Below are 19,778 nucleotides of genomic sequence, written 5' to 3' on the forward strand. Positions count from 1 at the left end.
GTAGTTTCAAGAAATTTGTCGCTATGGGGTTTTTCATATGATTTGACATAGAATTTGTGGAATTCTTGGTATATCTTGTTAGGGTCGCTTGTAACGTTTCCATAACCAATTTGAAGCTTATGTACTATATTTAGTCTCTCTTGTTGTCTGAGTTTTCGGGCTAACCAAGTATCTGGCTTGTTAGGCCCGGTTCACATTAGCGGTGGCCGTCCGGAATCGCCGTGCCGGAGCCGGACCGCTTGCAGAACGGACGGAACGGACGCACGGCAATAGCAATGAAAGCCTATGCGTCCGTTCACATGCGTCCGTTCTGCCGGACCGGAGCCGGACCGGATCCGGACCGGATCCGGACTCCGGCGTCCGTTCCAACATGCGCTATTTTTTGGTCCGGCTCCTCCGGCAGCCGTATCCGGAGCGGAGCCGGACTGCACCATCCGGCCAATACAAAGCAATGAGAGCCGGAGAGCGCACAACACACTGGCTACAAAAACCGGACGTTCTACCCCACTTCCTATGCATTTTGGATGGGGACCACATGGGCCCAGCGTTCAAAGAGTGGGGCAGCAGCGATTTCATGCTGGAGCTCGTTTTGGCAGCAACATGTCTGATGTCTGATAACGAGGAGGCGAACAACAGGAAGGAGAGAATTCCCAGGTTTACGAGTAAAAAATTGCAGTCTCTGTATCCACGGATGGTCTCCACACGTCCACCTGTCTCCAACAATGACCCCAGACCCTTCTGCTGACCTCCCAGACCCCAGGTATTTACAGGATGTTATCTCCTTAAGAAACCGGATCCGGACCGCAACCGTGTTCACACCGCACAGAAACCGGATGCAAACGGACCGGATCCGGACCGGATCCGGATAGGAACCGTACGGATCAGGTCCGGTCCGGCTCCGGTGCGGTCCGGACATCCGGTGCGGTTTTGACAAAACCGCAAGTGTGAACGGGGCCTAAGCGTATTTGAAATATCTGGCTTAAGTCTAAACCAAGGATCTCTCAACATGTTTAGATAATTTTATGTCTAGTTGAAGCCTGATATCTGAAATTTGTTTAGTTTGAAATTGGGATGGTGACTCTTGATTCAAGGTAATGAGACTATGTAGCCTGTGACTGAGACACACTAGAAGCTGCCTTATGCGCCAGCCAACAAGTCATTAGGGAGACATAGTCAGTGGAGTTGGTGTGAAAATAGTTGTCAATTTCAGAGGTGAATGATAGGCTGGTATCAGGATGAAGGAGGAGAGACTCATCAAGCCTCCAAAATGTTTGAGTTCTCAATCTGGCTTTGATGTCAAGACTTAAAGGGACCCTGAGCAGTAAAAAGAAATGAAATTGGTACTTATCTGGGGCTTTTTCCAGCCCACCGTAGGTCGGGAACTCCTCCGGCGTTCTGGCTCCTCTCCTGGTCCCTCCACCGCATACCGCACCAGCGACACCCACGCCGGGTGTCGGGCTCCCACTTAGTTAGGTAAGTACCATTTTCATTTCTTTTTACTGCTCGGGGTCCCTTTAAGACTAAAAAATGGTTAGACCACGTAACATGAATATGTCTGAGGCCCAGTGTACACCAAAAACCTGTAGCAGATCCGCAAAACGCTAGAGGTTTTTGAAGCAGATTTCCAGAGCGATTCTAGGCATGTTTAGAGAGGTTTTCTAAACATGCCAAGCGTTTTTTGGAGCATTTTTATAAATTGTTAAATTGTTACAGTAAAGCGGTTTCTGAACAGCTTCTGTAACAAAAACGCCTGGAAAACCGCTCTGATCTAGCGTTTTTCAGATCGGTTTTCCACTTTCCTATACTTTACATTGAGGCAGAAATGCATCTACAAACCACAAAAATGCTGCAGGAGCCACGTTTGCGGTTTGCTAAAAAACTCAAACCGCTAGTGTGCACCATCCCATTGAGATACATTAGCCAAGCGTTTTCACAGGTAGCATCGTTTTTGAAAACGCTTCCAAAAACGCTTGGTGTGCACTGGGCCTTAGATATGTGAGAGATTTAACCACTTGAGGACCACAGTCTTTCTACCCCTTAAGGACCAGAGCCTTTTTTTCCATTCAGACCACTGCAGATTTAACGTTTTTTTGCTCGGTCATACAACCTACTATCTAAATGAATTTTCCCTCCTTTTCTTGTCACAAATACAGTTTTCTTTTGGTGCTATTTGATTGCTGCATGCGATTTTTAGTTTTTATTATATTCATCAAAAAAGACATGAATTTTGTCAAAGAAATGGTTTTTTTAACTTTCTGTGATAAAATTTGTCAAATAAAGTAAAATTTCTGTATATATTTTTGTCCAAATGTATTGTGCTACATGTCTTTCATAAAAAAAAAAAAAAAAAACATTCAGTGTGTATTTATTGGTTTGGGTAAAAGTTAAAGATTTTACAAACTATGGTGCAAAAAGTGAATTTTCCCATTTTGAAGCATCTCCGACTTTTCTGAGCACCTGTCATATTTCATGAGGTGCTAAAATTCCAGGAGAGTATAAATACCCCCCAAATGACCCTATTTTGGAAAGAAGACATCCCAAAGTATTCACTGAGAGGCATGGTGAGTTCATAGAAGATTTTATTTTTTGTCACAAGTTAGCAGAAATGGAAACTTTTTTTTTTTTTTTTTTTTTTTGTCTCAAAGTTTCCATTTCTGCTAACTTGTGACAAAAAAAGAAAGAAATCTGCCATAAACTCACCATGCCCCTCTCTGAATACCTTGAAGTGTCTACTTTCCAAAATGGGATCATTTGTGGGGTGTGTTTACTGTCCTGGCATTTTGGGGGGTGCGCTAAGGGGCCCAACGTCCTATTCACGGGTCATTTTGAGGCATTTGGTTTCTAGACTACTCCTCACGGTTTAGGGCCCCTAAAATGCCAGGGCAGTATAGGAACCCCACAAGTGACCCCATTTTAAAAAGAAGACACCCCAAGGTTAGGTGTATGGTGAGTTCATAGAAGATTTTATTTTTTGTCACAAGTTAGTGGAAAATGACACTTTGTGAAAAAAACAATAAAAATCTATTTCCGCTAACTTTCGACAAAAAATAAAATCTTCTATGAACTCGTCATACACCTAACAGAATACCTTGGGGTGTCTTTTTTTCTAAAATGGGGTCACTTGTGGGGTTCCTATACTGCCCTGGCATTTTAGGGGCCCAAAACCGTGAGTAGTCTGGAAACCAAATACCTCAAAATTACTGTTCAGGGGTATAAGCATCTGCAAGTTTTGATGACAAGTGGTCTATGAGGGGGCGAATTTTGTGGAACCGGTCATAAGCAGGGTGGCCTCTTAGATGACAGGTTGTATTGGGCCTTATCTGATGGATAGGGGGGTGACAGGAGGTGATAGATGGGTGTCTCAGGGGGTGATTAGAGGGGAAAATAGATGCAATCAATGCACTGGGGAGGTGATCGGAAGGGGGTCTGAGGGGGATCTGAGGGTTTTTGCCGAGTGATCAGGAGCCCACACGGGTCAAATTAGGGCCTGATCTTATGGGTAGGTGTGCTAGAGGGTGATAGGTGGTGACAGGAGGTGATTGATGGGTGTCTCAAGGTGTGATTAGAGGGGGTAATAGATGCAAGCAATGCACTGGCGAGGTGAGGCTGGGCCCTGAGGCTGGGGTCTGAGGGCGTTCTGAGGGTGTGTGGGGGTGATCAGGAGCCCCCAGGGGGCAGTGTTAGTGACAGGGGGTGATTGACAGGTGATTGATGGGTGATTGACAGGTGATTAGTGGAGAGAATAGATGTAAACAGTACACGGGGGGGGGGGGGGTCTGGGGAGGATCTGAGGGTGTGTGTGTGGGGGGGTGATCAGAGCCCCCAGGGGGCAGTGTTAGTGCCAGGGGGTGATTGATGGGTGATTGACAGGTGATTGATGGGTGATTGACAGGTGATTAGTGGAGAGAATAGATGTAAACAGTACACGGGGGGGAGGGGGAGGATCTGAGGGTGTGGGGGGATGATCAGGAGACCCCAGAGGGCAGATTAGGACCTAATAAAAAAAAATAGCGCTGTCAGATAGTGACAAGGAGTGATTGATGGGTGATTAGGGGGGGGGGGGGTGATTGGGTGCAAACAGGGGTCTGGGGATGGTGGGTAGGGGGGGGATCTAAGGTGTGCTGTGGGCGATCAGAGGGCGGGGGGGCAGATCAGTGTGTTTGGGTGCGACTTAGGGTGGCTGCAGCCTGCCCTGGTTGTCCCTCGATCACTGGGACCACCAGGGCAGGAGGCAGCCTGTATAATACACTTTGTATACATTACAAAGTGTATTATACACTTTGTATGCGGCGATCGATCGTTAACATCCCGCCGGCGCTTACTACCGGCCGGCGGGATGACGTCGCGGGTGGGTGGAGCCTGTTGCCAGGGGCAGCACGTGTCACCAGTGACGCGATCGCTGCCCCTAGGAGCCGAAAGGAGCCGCCGCCATTCGCCGTATTGCGGTCCTTTCGGCGTCCACTTTGCCGCCGCCCAACGGCTGTGGGCGGTCGGCAAGTGGTTAATTAAAATTGTGGTCAATTTTAGAGTAAGAATTGCGCAAAGATGAGTAATAGGTATAGCTTCTAGTATTCAAATACAATTCCTTCCAAACATAATTTTAGCGATTGAGTTAGTTTGTCTTGAGAGGTTGAAAATTTGTCTAAGGTGTCATTTAATGTTAAATTAAATCTCCACACCAGATAAGGCCCGAGCTAATGGAGGTGTCTATATGGTTGAGAATGTGGAGGAAAGTTTTAAAGGCCGTTTTGGGGGGAAAATAGCCATTTATGATGCAGATTTCTTGATCCCGGATAGAGCCCTTAAAGTGACCCAGAGACAAACTAACTAACCGTTTTATACATACCTGGGGCTTACTCCAGCCCCATCAGCCTGGATCGCTCCCACGCCACTTTCCTCTGCTGCCTCTGTCCACTGTTACCGGGTCCCGTCATTTCGGCCAGTCGACGCAACCGCAGTGCGCTGCCTCCGCACTGTACAGGCGCATGCGTAAAGAGCCGGAGGGAGCCCCTGCGCATGCGGAAGACTGGTCGCGTCCGGCGGAAGTGACGGGACCCAGTACCGGCGATAGAGGCAGCGAAGGATGGCGGCGTGGGAGCGATCCAGGCTTATGGGGCTGGAGGAAGCCCCAGGTATGTATAAAATCTTTTCCTATTTTTTTTTTTGTTAGCTTCGTCTCTGGTTCACTTTAAAGCTGTATAAAACCCTGACATAATATTCAATAAAAACATGTTTTCCTACTTTTTATATGCCATACGGTTAGCATATTTGCTTTTGTGCATAAGTATTATTATTCATTTAGAAATTATACGTTTCTAAAGTACACTTATTTTACTCTGAGAGCTGACTTTGCATTTTATTTATAACTGCTTTATTCATCCTCTAACTTAATCAGGAAACATCAGAAAGCATTTATGCTTGTCTGACTTTGTTCAGGGGACCCGGCAGTGTGAGAGAAGGCTTTGTTTACATTTATCACTTGATATAATGAAACACATGATAACATTATGTAAAGTTCAGAAGCGAGGTTCTAAATCCTATGTTAACCCTTTGAATGCAGTTCTAGTAAAAAAAAAAATGCTGGTTGTATATAATATGCTGTAAATAATCTATTAGAGCAAAGTAGAAATGCTGGGTTTCATTCCGCTTTAAAGAGGAACTCCAGTGAAAATAATGTAATAAAAAGTGCTTCATTTTTACAATAATTATGTATAAATGATTTAGTCAGTGTTTGCTCATTGTAAAATCTTTCCTCTCCCCGATTTACATTCTGACATTTATTACATGGTGACATTTTTACTGTGGGCAGGTTATGTAACTGCTGCTAGCTGTTTTGGCTGTTAGAGACAGCTGTAAACAGCTAATTCCTGTCCGTGAACCTTGTTACATTGGAACAAACTGCCAAAAGTACCGCGGTCCCAGAGCTTCTTGTGGGAGGGGTTTCAGCACAAAATCAGTCATACAGCGCCCCCTGATGGTCTGTTTGTGAAAAGCCATATATTTCTCATGTAAAAGGGGGTATCAGCTACTCATTGGGATAAAGTTCAATTCTTGGTTGGAGTTTCTCTTTAAGGATGATATATCTTCCATGCCCATCTAAAACAGACTGTTATGTCTATCCGAAATGAATTATTTATCATGGTGTTTCTTGGGAGCTGTAGCAAGAAAATATTTAGTGTACTGGTGGTTAAGATAGGATGGGTGGCATGCTGAGGAGAAATGCGTCTCCTGAAGACAAATTATATTTGTTTGTAGTCAAGGAAAGACTTTTTGCGTTTTCCTGGGGCATTGAACCCTTATACATTATGTGATAACATTTTTAGGGTCATGGTTTCGTGTAGGGTTAGTGCAATAAAAAATAGAAGTATGATGATATAAGGACATTCTGGATCTGTGAAATGCTGAGCCGATGAGAAATATAAAGGAGATGACATAAGTGTTTGTAGAAGACAAATCACAATAAACATAACTAAATCAGAATGCGACCTATTGCCTCTTAGGGCAACAAAATAAGGGTTAGGGAGACAGTCTCCTGAGCCTCTTCGTTCCGAGAGACAGCATAAAAGACTAACCAGTAGTAGGCTATAGACATTTAGGTTTATACAAAATAAACCGCAGAGGTGGCAGACGATAATTCTTAAAGAGCAATCATAAAGGAGCAGATGGTACCTTGAGTCATTCAGACATAGCTTCCCCCGCTTCCCCTCACAGCTTAGAGATCACAATCAGGGTGAATACACCCATGTATAGGGAAAGCTCAGTAGGGTGCAGACTAGGCTTAGAACTCCTTTAGTTGGGAAGATAGGCCCATAAACTAGTAGCTCTGAAAGTCCTATCTGATCGGTATCTGACCTTTTCTCGAGTTAGCGCCAATGTGATAGGCCGTAGCATTCACCTCTTCTGTAGTGTAATGGGTAAAAAGTCGGAGGAAATATGTACTGAAGATGGGAGTCCTGGAAGGTCTGCAAGATCCCTGGCGGCAACCATCATTTGGTCCTTGACTTCACCATAATGTAAATTTCAGGATCACATCTCTCGGGGTATCAGGCGTTCTCGGTTTCCCGAGAGCTCTGTGAATGCGATCCATCCTGAACATCTCATCTAGCTGTGGCAGCAAGGCTGAGAACAGATTGGTCGCAACTTGTTTGAGGGCTGTGAAGGTCTCGGGAAGGCCTCGGATGCGCAGATTGGAGCGTCTGGCTCTGTTTTCGAAATTCTGGAAATGGAGTTCTGCAGCTTCAACTCTGGCCTGCAGCGCGTTTATTTGCTGCTTGTCCTCGTCTAGAGCGTCTGCTATAGAATCCAGGCAGCCTTTTAAGTTTCCAACTCTCTGGCCGATCTCATTGATCTGCGTAGTAATATCCTTAACCGCTGCAGAAAGTTCTGATTTTACCAAAGCATTGATGTTGGAGAGAAGCTCTTGCTGGTCCCACAGGCTAGATTGGTGGGTGCTCTGAGGGGAAGAGGGAACAGGTTCATCACCTTTTTTTGGTTTCTGCTTCTGAGCAGTTTGGGCATCATTACGGGTCTGTGGGTTGTTCGCCATCTTGGGAGAAGCTGAAGCTGCGCAGTTAGAAAAGTGGGTTGGCAGAGTCTGTTGCGTGGATAATTTACTTTAGGGGTCTTGTTTCCTTTCTGGGACATAGCCCGCTGGCCCCTGATGTCAGAAAGCTGAGTACCGCTCCTGGAGTCTGAGAATTAAGCCTCTATAGCTGGTTAGACATGGAGCTTACATGAGGCGCATTTTCCTCCATGAGCGCTGCGTGTGCGCCCGCAGGTACAACTTTTAAAGGCACAGTAAGGGAGACACCAGGTCACAGAATCTTTTCAGGGCCTTTGGAGAGAAAAAGAAGATTGCTGGCCTAATAGGGGCACTATTTAGCAGCTTCCTGCAGATTTTCAGAAATTGAGGCCTAGTCCAACCACAGAAGCCTGGGCCTCTATTTGTGGGTGTGGCCGACCGGAAGTGGAGGTCTGACACAGTAGCCCGGCGGTGTGCTCGCCTGGTCGCTCTGATGTTTGCCCTGGAAGGGCAAGGCTGTGGGACAATTAATGCACCCGGCGGGTGGAAGATGACAGCTGCAGCGGGGCAAAGCAAGGCAAGGTGGAGGGGAGATGCTGGCCTACGTCCCCCTGGGTGTCTGAGGAGATAATGGCTGCTGGGGAGCTTCTGACTGCTCGATCCACTCCACAAGCGGAGAGCAGGTTCCTCCAAGCGGTTTTTTTTTTTGCTCCCTAGTGGATGACCTTTTCACCTGGGTGTGCTGGGTGGTGATGGATGGCTGGTATCAGGCCAGAGCTCGGAGGGTTAGCTGCCGTCCGCCATTAGCGCTAGGCCACGCCCAATAGCTTGTGTTTTAATGGGTGCACTGACTAGATGACAGATGCCTAACCAAAACAATGAAAAGTGCAATGGCATAATTAACTGGGGAAATCATGTAATGCTGCTGTGAAGCCCAGGTCACGGGAAGCAGGAGTACAGACTTCCCTCATATTCAGGACTCAGTACATCCTCTAACCCCCTTCCTGAGCTTTGCTGGTAGACTGCTCAATCCACCTGCAGAGTAGCCCAGTGAGCGAATTAAGGTAGATTATCTGCTCCAGCCAGAGCCGGGACAAGGTCCTCCAGCACCCAAGGCTGAGACACCAAAGTGCGCCCCCCCATCCCTGCCACCCCAGCCGTCACACACTGATTGCTATTGGGCTAAGAGGCGCCACAGGGCCCACAACCTCCCCAACGCCTTAATATCTAGTTATCTGGCTTGCAGTCACTGCCATGTATCCCCTTTTCTTATTTATTTCTGCTTCAAACACAATTAGGAATGACAGCTGAATGAATTGTGTGCCCCCTCCTACACTGCGCCCTGAGGCTGGAGCCTCTCCAGCCTATGCCTCGGCCCGGCCCTGGCTCCAGCTCTGGGTCTCCTCTTCCATGCAGCTTCCCGCTCTCATTCTCCCTCTTTCTGCATGGTGGCAGCACTGGTTAATGATGAGAAAGAATGGTGTCTCAACTCACTATAATAGGGGAATAAAAGGTATGGTGAATGCGTGTTGTGGGTAAAGGGACACTTCTGAACTTGCTGCATGAACATGATAGGGTCGCCACAAAAGATAGGGAGGTGGTTTAGATGCATGGCCCCATGATTAATGCAAACAAACCTGCATGAATAAGAATTTCCACTATCAAACATCTGATGTCTATTCAAAGTTTCATTTATTTTCAGAACAGGCAACAGTGTTCTTCACAGCTGGGTGTTCAGATGGGCGTTTCACCTCGCTGATTTAGGTGAGTGACTGGCTACTGAGATAAAAAGCGAGCGGCTGCTGAGCATGTACTATAACATGTCTCACGTGATCTGCAGAGTGGCAGCAGAAGGAGTAGGATGGAGAGCGGAAGGATGCAGAGTGAGAGACAGCAAAGTGATCACAGACACATGCTGAGTTGCCTGTAATGTTTTGCTTTGCACGTTTACATGTCGCTTGTTGACGCTTGAAGAAGTTGGACTAGTATGACTTGTTGTATATGCATGGCTATGTATTGACCTCAAAGTTTGCTGAAACCATTACAACATTATGTGCTTCGCGTGTCCTCTGGCGATGATTATCAGCATGAAACACGATTTTGCTCTATGATTATGTGCATGGACATTAATATATCAGAACATTATATGAGGATTTATGGACTTGCTTCCAGCTTTTTAATATTTTTTCTAACAAATCTCAGCGCTGAGACCCATAGACAGGGGAGCTATAGTATGATTGGTGTGAGTGATGTGTGCTGATTGTATGGCCAACCATGAACAATGCTGTTTATGACTCCGCAACATTCCTTCCTTTTATTTTTATCCCTGTTTTATCTTCCCCATGTTTGACCAAATAAAGCATTTATATTTTTATACTACACGTGAGACCAAATCTATCTACTTTGTTTGAGTTGCCTGTAATTGCCTGGGTGATGTGGCTCAAGACTCAAGTTCAGATCATCACCTGGGCTGACATTACAAAGAGAGCATTGAGGAACTAAATGCTGATCCCTGCATAGAAGGGAGGGAGGGGAAACTCTTAGACACCAAGAAGCTGTATAGGGGAGGGAGACCATTAGACACCAGGAAACTGTATGGGTGGGAGAGGGAGGTACCACTAGACACCAGGGAACTGTACAGGGGAGGAAGGGAGACCACTGGACACCACAGAACTGAATATGAAAGGAAGGGGACCATTGAAAACCAGGGAACTAAACACTAGCGAATTGTATAGAGCAGGTAGGAGGGACCACTAGACGCCAGGGAAAGGAGGGGTCTATGTCTAAAACATAAAAGAAAAAAACAGAGTGCACTCAGGGCAAACCGTAACAATGTGAGATCAGACGATCCTAGGCAACTGTATAGGTAGAAGGGACCACTAGACACCAGGGAAAGGAAGGGTCTATGTCTAAAACATAAGACATGAGTACACTCAGGGCAAACAGTAACAATGTGAGATCAGACGATCCTAGAATGATCTCGCCTTTCAAAGAAGCTGGTAAACCTGTACAGGGTTAACCAGCGTCAAGGCTTTTGTCCCTCTCCAGCCGGGGAACCAGGCTTGATGGTATCGGGATCCTCCGCCATGCAGGGGAAACAGCTGTCATCTGCCACATGCCATGCATGTAAACAAGTCTGTGTGTGACTCATGTGCTGCGACCACACAACAGACCTCTATCGATGGGCTGAGCAGGGCCAGAGGCAGTAGCAGACAGCTCCAAGGGTCTAAAGAGCCTCCCTGCTCTGTGTAAATCACAATTACAGTGCCTGCAGTGCTTTTTAAATGCTCACGTTTGGGAAGCACAGGCAAAACACAATGCATGTCATTTTCATTGTGTTTTTTAGGTAAACAATCAGAAAACCAGGTAACGATAGACTCCACAAAATCACAAACGCATACAATTGCATCGCACTGTGTTTGCGCTTGGAGATTTTCTGTGTGTAAAGGACCTTTTTGGCCTGTACACACTGAAAATTGCAAGCGCAAACGCTGTGCGACGCGATTGTGTTTTTTAAATCAAATTTCTACTTGCGATTTTTGTGCCCAGTGTGCCAAAACAATGTTCCCAGTGATTGATAATGGTGCAAAAAAAAAAGTAAATCGGTAACTAGTTCACTAAAGAAGTTTTCGTCTGAATAGCTCTCTCTTATGCAGTCAATGAAAGATTAACTTTTAACCAACTCTCTTTACCCACTTGTGTAGTGCTTACGAGCTTATTCAAGATCATTACTCACAGTCCTGACCCACAACCGGGTACTTGCAATGTCTGCAGATCTGTTCACTGCCGCCCACCGCTGGTGGTTCTGCTCTGCATGCGGCGTCACCTTCAGTTCGGCGGCGTCAATACTCCGCTTCCTGCCAAGTTCCAATTCCCCTATGGTGACATCACCAAATAACACACACTAGCAAGGAGAAGCTGAGTGGAAGTGCAGAAAGAGGAGTACTGGCGCATACGCACTGAATGTGATGGCACATGCAGAGCAGAACCGCCAGCGGTGGGAGGCAGTGCACAGATCGGCAGATGTTGCAAGTACCCGGTTGTGGGTCAGGACTGTGAGTAATAATCATTACAATTGTATTAGAGTCCTCTTGAATGGGCTCGTAAGCACTACACTAGTGCGTGACGAGAGCTGGATTAAAGGACTTACGAGGCGAAAATGCTAAAAAAAGTAAATTACCTGCCTCATCTTTTATGGCACGGAGGACGCCGTCCGCGCCCTCCGTGCCGATCCGCCGGGTCCCCCCGCTCATTAGCCCCCCGGGCCGGCTGCCGACCCCACGGCCCGGGTCGGGCTCTCCTGCCACCCTCAATATGGCCGCTTCCTTTGGCCGCGGCTGCGCAGTCCGCCTGGCCGCAAGTGCGGCTGCGCAGCTCTAGGGCCAACCCCCCTGATCCTAGAGCTGCGCAGCCGCACTCGCGGCCAGGCGGACTGCGCAGCCGCGGCCAAAGGAAGCGGTAATTTACTTTTTTTTAGCATTTTCGCCTCATAAGTCCTTTAAGGTTAACCTTTTTAATTGACTGCATAAGAGAAAGCTATTCAGAAGGAAACTTCTTTAGTGAACTGGTCACAGATTACTTCTTTTTTGAACCATTAGCATTCACCTTGTTTTGGAACACTGTGCCCCAATAGCCAATTGGTACTTTATACACAGTGTGGGGATTCAGAAGGGCCCTTCTGTAGCACAGTTGTGGTGTATTTATATGGCTGGAGTAAAGTGATGGATCTATGCTGGATCAGGTTTCAAACACGGTTTTCAGGATTTTAATTGGTTGTGAAATAAAAAAAACTTTGCATTCTAATTGGTAGTTCATAGCAGTGCATGTTATTTATGATTTTTGGTTATTTTATTTATGTAACAGTGTATGAAGGGGAGTAGATATTAACTGGGCGCCGCTCAGTTTGGCGCAGGGAGAGACTTGAATGGCGGCTCTTCCTGCTGCTGCTAAACTCGGGGGCAATGTTAAATACTATTGCGACAACACAAAGGGAGATGTAATTCAGGGTCTGGCAGTCGCCGGAGCCCCGAGTTACAATTACGTGGGGTACGCATCATAGCATTGCTGCTATGACTGCATCCAGCTTAAAGCGGTTTAAAACTCTGAACAAAATGTCAACAAAAATGTGTTTTCCTACTTTTTATAACCCATACAATTATCATATTTGCTTTTGTGCACTAGTATTAATATTCATTTAGATATTATAACTTCCCAAAGTTCAGTTAATTTACTTTGAAAGCTGCTGGTGCATTTTATTTATAACTGTTGTCATTCTGTTTTAAATGCTGCCAGCAGTTATTTCTGATCTGTTTTTCACTTCAGCACTCATCAGCTGAAGTCCTGCAAAGCCAGAGAATGTTTACATAAATGTATCAAGTAAAGAATGTGTACACAAGATAAGATTATAAGCAGTTCGGATGCGGGTTCTCCCTGCAGAAGAAAGAGTCAGCCCTGTGATGTAACCCTTTGAACGCGGTTTTACTAAAAAAAACCATTGTGTTAGTATATTATATGCTGTAAATAATCTTTTAGAGCAAAGAAGAAAGTCTGGGTTATATTCCACTTTAACCTGCTTCATTTTAAGGGGCCTTGACTGAATACTCAGCTTTTAGGTTAGACTCACCAGCGCCATCTTTGTTGAATTTTCAATCTTTATATAATCGTTATATAATTTACAGTCATTGACTCATCTGTGTGGCCCCACCCAAAAAATTTTTCAAATGGCAAATAGATTTATTCAAATACATAGCCTATAAAAGGAACGTAATCATACCTTTAATTCATCTAATTTCTCACGTATCTCGATAAAACCCAAGTGTAACTTTCCCCCAAAGTGATCAGCCAATCTTCTGTCATTGTCGTGAAGACCCAAATAGGCAGAACAAACTTCACACACTCTTAGTTTCTGCTGTTGGAAGCTTGAGGCAGGCATAGAACTATGGTAGATTTCCTGTTTTAGGAAAAATGTAAACAAAAAAACAAAATTCCAATTACAACTATATTTTTTGCTCGGATTGCAATCTATTTTTTAATATTGAGAAATAGAATAATAAGTTTGTGCATTTGACGGATGGCAGGTAACTTTCAGACACTTGTAAAACAAAGGAAAATACAGCTTTTTAGTGTGGCGCTCTATACCTGTCAGTACACAGCAATCAGCACAGGACCCAAAATAAATAGATAAATAAAGTCCCAATATGCACAAAAGTCCATGCACCACTGTCCAAAACAGTGAATGAGCTTGAACCTGCTGAAAACCTGACGAGTCATATGACGAAACCGGTAGGGCGTGGCCTCGTGGCAAGCGGAGAGACGCGTGTGCGGCGGTGGAGAGGACGTCCTGATGTTATTTTACTTACATGCGCATGTTACTACTTTTAAATGTGAGTGCAACACTATCTTTTTACCTTTTAAAATAAACTGAGTTATGCTATGAGACTTCTTATTTGAGTTTATGAAGGGAGAAGGCTGCTGATTACGAATAGAAAGGCTGGTGGAATACTTGTCTGCTGAACTGTAATGGTCAGCCAATATATCTGGTGAGCGTTAAATTTTACTGTTTAGGGATACACAGAGTGGTGGTGCCTCTTTCTGTGATCATCACTCTTGGTGGAGGGTTCAATCTATGTGGTCCCTATACAGTATCACGCTATGTATTGTCTCCCTGTTTCTGAGCTACAATTAGGAGGAAGAGGCTAAAATACGGAGGACTACAACTGCTGTATAAACGCTGCATATGCTGACTGTGATTTATCAGCCTACAAATCTGATGAGAGTGATACCTGCCAATATAATGATCGTATGCCAATATTGAAACGGAGTATAGGATTTCAGCAGGTTCAAGCTCATTCACTGTTTTGGACAGTGGTGCATGGACTTTTGTGCATATTGGGACTTTATTTATCTATTTATTTTGGGTCCTGTGCTGATTGCTGTGTACTGACAGGTGTAGAGCGCCACACTAAAAAGCTGTATTTTCATTTTTTCAGGGTGTACATACCCACCCATTTGTGCGGTGAACCACCGGTCAGTCAATTATATGCTTTAGGGTCTGTGACAAAGGTGTGAGGAGGAGCGCACATACCACATTGGTCATTTGTGCAAACTTGTAAAACAAAACTTTTTGGAGTTGTAATGCAAAACCGCAATACAGTCTACAGAATACATGCTGATAAATGATACAACATATTAAAAAAGTGAGTACGCCTATGAAGCTTTTGTAAATATTTCATTATAACTTTTCATGGGACAACACTGAAGATAGTCAGTGTACAGCTTGTATAACAGGGTAAATTTGATGTTCCACCAAAATAACAGAACACACAGCCATTAATGTCTAAACAACTGGCAACAAAAATAAGTACAACGTTAAGTAAAGAAAATTCTGTCCAATTAGACATTTCCTTCCCTGGGGTCAGTACTCGTTAGTCACTCAATCAACGTAGGTAGAGCAGCAGCGCACACCCCATGTAAAATGTCAATTTATTTTTTCGCTCCTGGCGAAGCGCGGGTTGATCTGGTGCAAAACAGCTGTCGACACTTTACATATGGATTTGCGTGGGATGGGGTGGTGGGGTTGGGTTGAGGGGGTTGGACGTTGTTAATCCGGGGAGGGGGGGGGGGAGAGAAACAGGGATGGCCAGGGTAGGTACGATGGGGTGAGATGTGGCGCGGGTAAGTCCGCGGGAGCATATTTTACACAGGTAAGTACTTTGGATAGTACTTAGGTAGGGGAGAGAGGTTTAACTCCAATCTACCAAAAAGAGTAAACAGAGTTCATGAGAACCATAAAGCAACGAGATCAATTACGGTATATATTGATCAATTTATAGTGTACAGAGTACAAGCCGCAGGGCGAATCCCAAATCATTAATAAGAATTGATTTGTTTGTATTTCGATTTCAGGAGTTTGGCAATATGGACTCGAGACAGCTGCAGCGCTGGCAGCAAAGATGGAGATGTCAGTCGGATAAGCGAAAGTTTCCAGATGCCAATCTGAGGTTGGAGAACAGCGAGATTCCTGAAATTGGAAAGAGACTAAAACACGAGATTCCTGAGATCGGAAAACGACTAAAAAAACTGACTGAGAAAAGCATAGTGCAAATTGCTAATGTTTTTCTTTCCCAAGGTGGTGCTTTTATAATGAAGAGTACCGTGCTGATGGTGATCCTAGGTTGCCATTTCGTCCTAGGAGAACGAAGAGAGGACATTCTCATGTATAATAAGGGGTTAATGAGAATGCAAGGCCCAAGCATGTGAATGTTTGGTGACAAAGGTACTAATCCTTTCACACCTCCCTCCACTTGGCACAGATGGACCATGCAGGGATGAAGGAAAAGAGCACTTGTGCCAGGTGAAAACAAATTTCATGGCACAAGGTGGGTGACAGGTCTGAAGGGTCAGAGGTGCGGGCAGTATGAATTGAATGGCAGTGTAAATCTGCTATTGAATGTCACACTCCCAGAATCGATGCACCGATCCAAAGTTTTGTTAAAAGGTACATTGCAGTACAATGGGTACATGCAAAAGGTGGAGAGTGTGATTCAGGGGTACCTTGTCTTGGTTATCCAGAGTGAGATGGTTCCAGATTGGAGAGGAACGAGCAGGAGGCGTCAATTATCCTGCCGGAGAGACGCGGGGGACAACATCACACTCTGGAACTACCAACAGAGAGTGCCTCTGAAACAACTATACACACGTAAAGGCATGAAAGCCGAGGGGTGGTGGTTCTCGAAACAAGAAGTAAAAATCGATATTGAGCCACATTTCCAGGTGACAGAGAGGGTGGGGAGAGCGGTCCCGGGGGAGGGAAAGCCAACACAGGGAACCCCATCCACATTACACAGGTCACAACAGGGGACGATATTACACAGTCCACATGCAGCCGCTTATCCTCATGCTAGTTGGGTAAGTGAAGAGGTACTCTTAATTGAAAGATTGCAGAGAGTACAGTCTTCCCGACCTCAGGTACATAGTGTGCCTCAGGACATAAGGGGGGAAGAGGTCCAATCAGGACAGTTGGGGACATATTTTGTCGGGGAGATGCTTAAAGATCCTGTCCAACTGAGATTGGACAAGGGGAGGTATATCGATTTTTCTGGAGAAGGATCTTTTGCATGGAAGCTTCAAGATGTTTGGGTGAACAAATGGAAACGGTGCAACATTCCTTTAGGCACCGCCACTTCCTTAGTTCCCACCTCAACACATGTCTTACGCCATGACCTGAGAGGTCAACCTTTTTTGGTGCTAGACGGGGAGGTGAAACGAGTAGAGTTGTCCTCATGCAGGCAATTCTCCCAGAGGTACCTGTGTTTGCCGGGGCAAGTCAAATTTAGTGAAGAAGAATGCGGGCTCAATAACACAGAATGCGAGGCTACCATTCAAAAGATCCACCCTGAAGCCAAACCGATAGTTCCGGTGCCTGAAGGAAAGGTTTGTTTTTTTAGCATCATTTCTAAGGACACATTCAAGGTACATGTTCATAATTGTTCCGATAAGGGGGATCTGTCAAGAGGAACATATTGGGTGAGCGGAGATCCCATATGGATCCAGTCATCCAGGTTTGATGACGTTATTTCTCAAATGGTTAAGAGAACTCTAAAGTTCAAAGTTTCACAGGAAGTTCCCCTCCTGAAAGAGAACACGACATGGGACAAAGGGGAACAGAGTTTGATCCAAGACGACCACACTTTGTTACAACGGTTAAACAAACAGTACACTAAGTTAGAGGTAAGATTTCACCATGATCCAGGTGATCTTAACGAGGTAGAACACAAAAATAAGCAGGCAAATTCCAGTCTGACCTGGTGGAAAAGGTTTCCGGTGATGTTCCAGGGACACTCGGACTGGGCCTCTGCAGTTCAAAAGTTCTTCCTACACCCACTGGTCGTCTGGATGGGGATGACAACTTTAGGCATCATTATCCAGGTGAGGTTGTGTGTTAAAATTACGTAAAACAAAACTAACCTGGTCAAGAGATTGGTGCCTCATAAACAATCTCATGAACCAATATTTTCAAATTAAGGGATATACAGGGTTACGGGTATAGGTTTAGTAGTACCGGTGATGGAGCTGATTGTATAAAGGCGCTCTTTTAGAAGGCACCTGGCACTGCTCCGTTTTGTAACAACCAAACGATTTTCACTTCTCTGTGGTCATGCAAGTTTGTGAGTGATACGCAAGTGACGCAAATGCTGAGCATGTGGTATAGAGGGACTTAGAAGTAGGGCATCCCCAGAGAGCCTGGTTACAGGAAGACCAAGAGGTCTTGCTCTCTCTCTTCCAGGGATAACCGCCTAGAGCAGAGAAGTTGTGTGAGCACGAACATCGAAAAGTGAAACATAAAGAAAAGAAACCAGGTACTGGTGGCTTCAGAAGCTGGGATCTGCGGATCAAGCCATTTTAGGGGGGATTGTTATAATTTAAGTAGGCCTCAGTTACTTGGCCTGAGTGTTATGTAAAAGGCTTGTCCGCAGTGTAGGCCTTTAAAATAGCTAGAGTTCTTGTGATGCAGGCAGAGGCCTCTCAGGGTCTGCGTGTAGCAGAGGATACACGCAGATACTGAGAACATGTTCCTAGAAGAAGGCCACCGGCCTACTCTGACCTCAACACGTACACCACAAGAACAGTAAACATAGGCCTTGTTTTCTAAATACCAAATTCTTGTATGTATGTCAAAAGCCTCATTAAATATTAATTGAGTAGGTGGGTAGTATGACCCCACGAGGGGGCTCCCCCAATAGTCTGATCTAGGGGATGGCGACAATGATGTCATAGTTAACTCTTTCCTAGTCGGTATTAAAGAAGCAGACGAGCTGGAAGAAGGCTCTGATTCCTGCTCTGCTTCTTACTTTCACACTAGCTCTCAATGCTGACTGGAACTTCTAAGTATTTTCATTCTATATGTAATCTGATATAATGTATGCTGTACATAGGTAGTCTAGTGTAACGTAGTTTAGAAAGAAGGTACCTGATTGACTTCAGCAGGAAGTTTAATCAAGAAGCTTGTAACGCAACATGAAGATTAGCGTGGCTAGGATATGATGAACTGTATCTATCTGTATTTCTGTTTCCTGAATAAATAACGTGAATATTGAAGAAGCCTGAGACAGTCTATCTCCTGCTTGCTGTGATGAGTCGTGTGTGCAACTCTTGCTCATGAGTTGCTGGTGCCGGAAAAAGGTGATGAGAACAGTTTATAACAATCAGGAGGGGGGCCGATTTAAGGACAAATAATAGTGGCTAAAATAGGAGATATAAATTAAAGGCAATAATGAAACAAAAGCAATCATGCTTTCAATTTTTTCGTAGTAGCTATTGGCCTATTTGAACCCTGGTCTCCCATGTTAAAGGCAGTGCCCTTAACTGGTACACTATCCAGCAAACATAAGACAAAGATGAAACAAAAGCAAACAAAAAAGGTACTCACCAGTGCAGGTCTTCAGCAAACATAAGACAAAGATGAAACAAAAGCAAACAAAAAAGGGCCCAGCTACAGACCTGCACTGGTGAGTCCAAGCGCCTCTGTAATGATTCCTTTACACGCCCCTTAACCACTTGAGGACCACAGTCTTTATACCCCTTAAGGACCAGAGCCTTTTTCTCCATTCAGACCACTGCAGCTTTCACGGTTTATTGCTCAGTCATACAACCTACCACCTAAATGAATTTTACCTCCTTTTGTTGTCACTAATACAGCTTTCTTTTGGTGCTATTTGATTGCTGCTGCGAGTTTTAGTTTTTATTATATTCATCAAAAAAGACATGAATTTTGTCAAAAAAATGACTTTTTTAACTTTCTGTGCTGACATTTTTCAAATAAAGTAAAATTTCCTATACGTTTGAGCGCGAAAGTTATTCTGCTACATGTCTTTGATTTAAAAAAAAACATTCTGTGTATATTTATTGGATTGGGTAAAAGTTATAGCGTTTACAAACTATGGTGCCAAAAGTGAATTTTCCCATTTTGGAGCATCACTGACTTTTCTGACCACCTGTCATGTTTCATGAGGTGCTAAAATTCCAGGATAGTATAAATAACCCCCAAATGACCCCATTTTGGAAAGAAGACATCCCAAAGTATTCACTGAGAGGCATGGTGAGTTCATAGAAGATTTTATTTTTTGTCACAAGTTAGCGTTAAATGACACTTTGTGACAAAAAAAAATGGAAAAAAGTTTCCATCTTTTCTAACTTGCGACAAAAAAAAAATGAAATCTGCCACGGACTCACTATGCTCCTCTCTGAATACCTTGAA

General features: G+C 44.8%; 1 protein-coding gene across 1 annotated transcript in view; it reads right to left on the reverse strand.

Moving 5' to 3' along the window:
• Positions 1 to 19,778, reverse strand: part of LOC137522612 (putative RNA-binding protein Luc7-like 2) — a 556,548-nt gene that overhangs the window by 181,809 nt on the left and 354,961 nt on the right. Inside the window, exon 7 of the mRNA XM_068242690.1 lies at positions 13,296 to 13,472. Coding sequence (XP_068098791.1) covers positions 13,296 to 13,472 — 177 coding nt within the window. The remainder of the gene's footprint in view (positions 1 to 13,295; positions 13,473 to 19,778) is intronic.

The sequence above is a fragment of the Hyperolius riggenbachi genome, chromosome 6 (assembly GCF_040937935.1).
Source record: "Hyperolius riggenbachi isolate aHypRig1 chromosome 6, aHypRig1.pri, whole genome shotgun sequence".
Taxonomy (NCBI): domain Eukaryota; kingdom Metazoa; phylum Chordata; class Amphibia; order Anura; family Hyperoliidae; genus Hyperolius; species Hyperolius riggenbachi.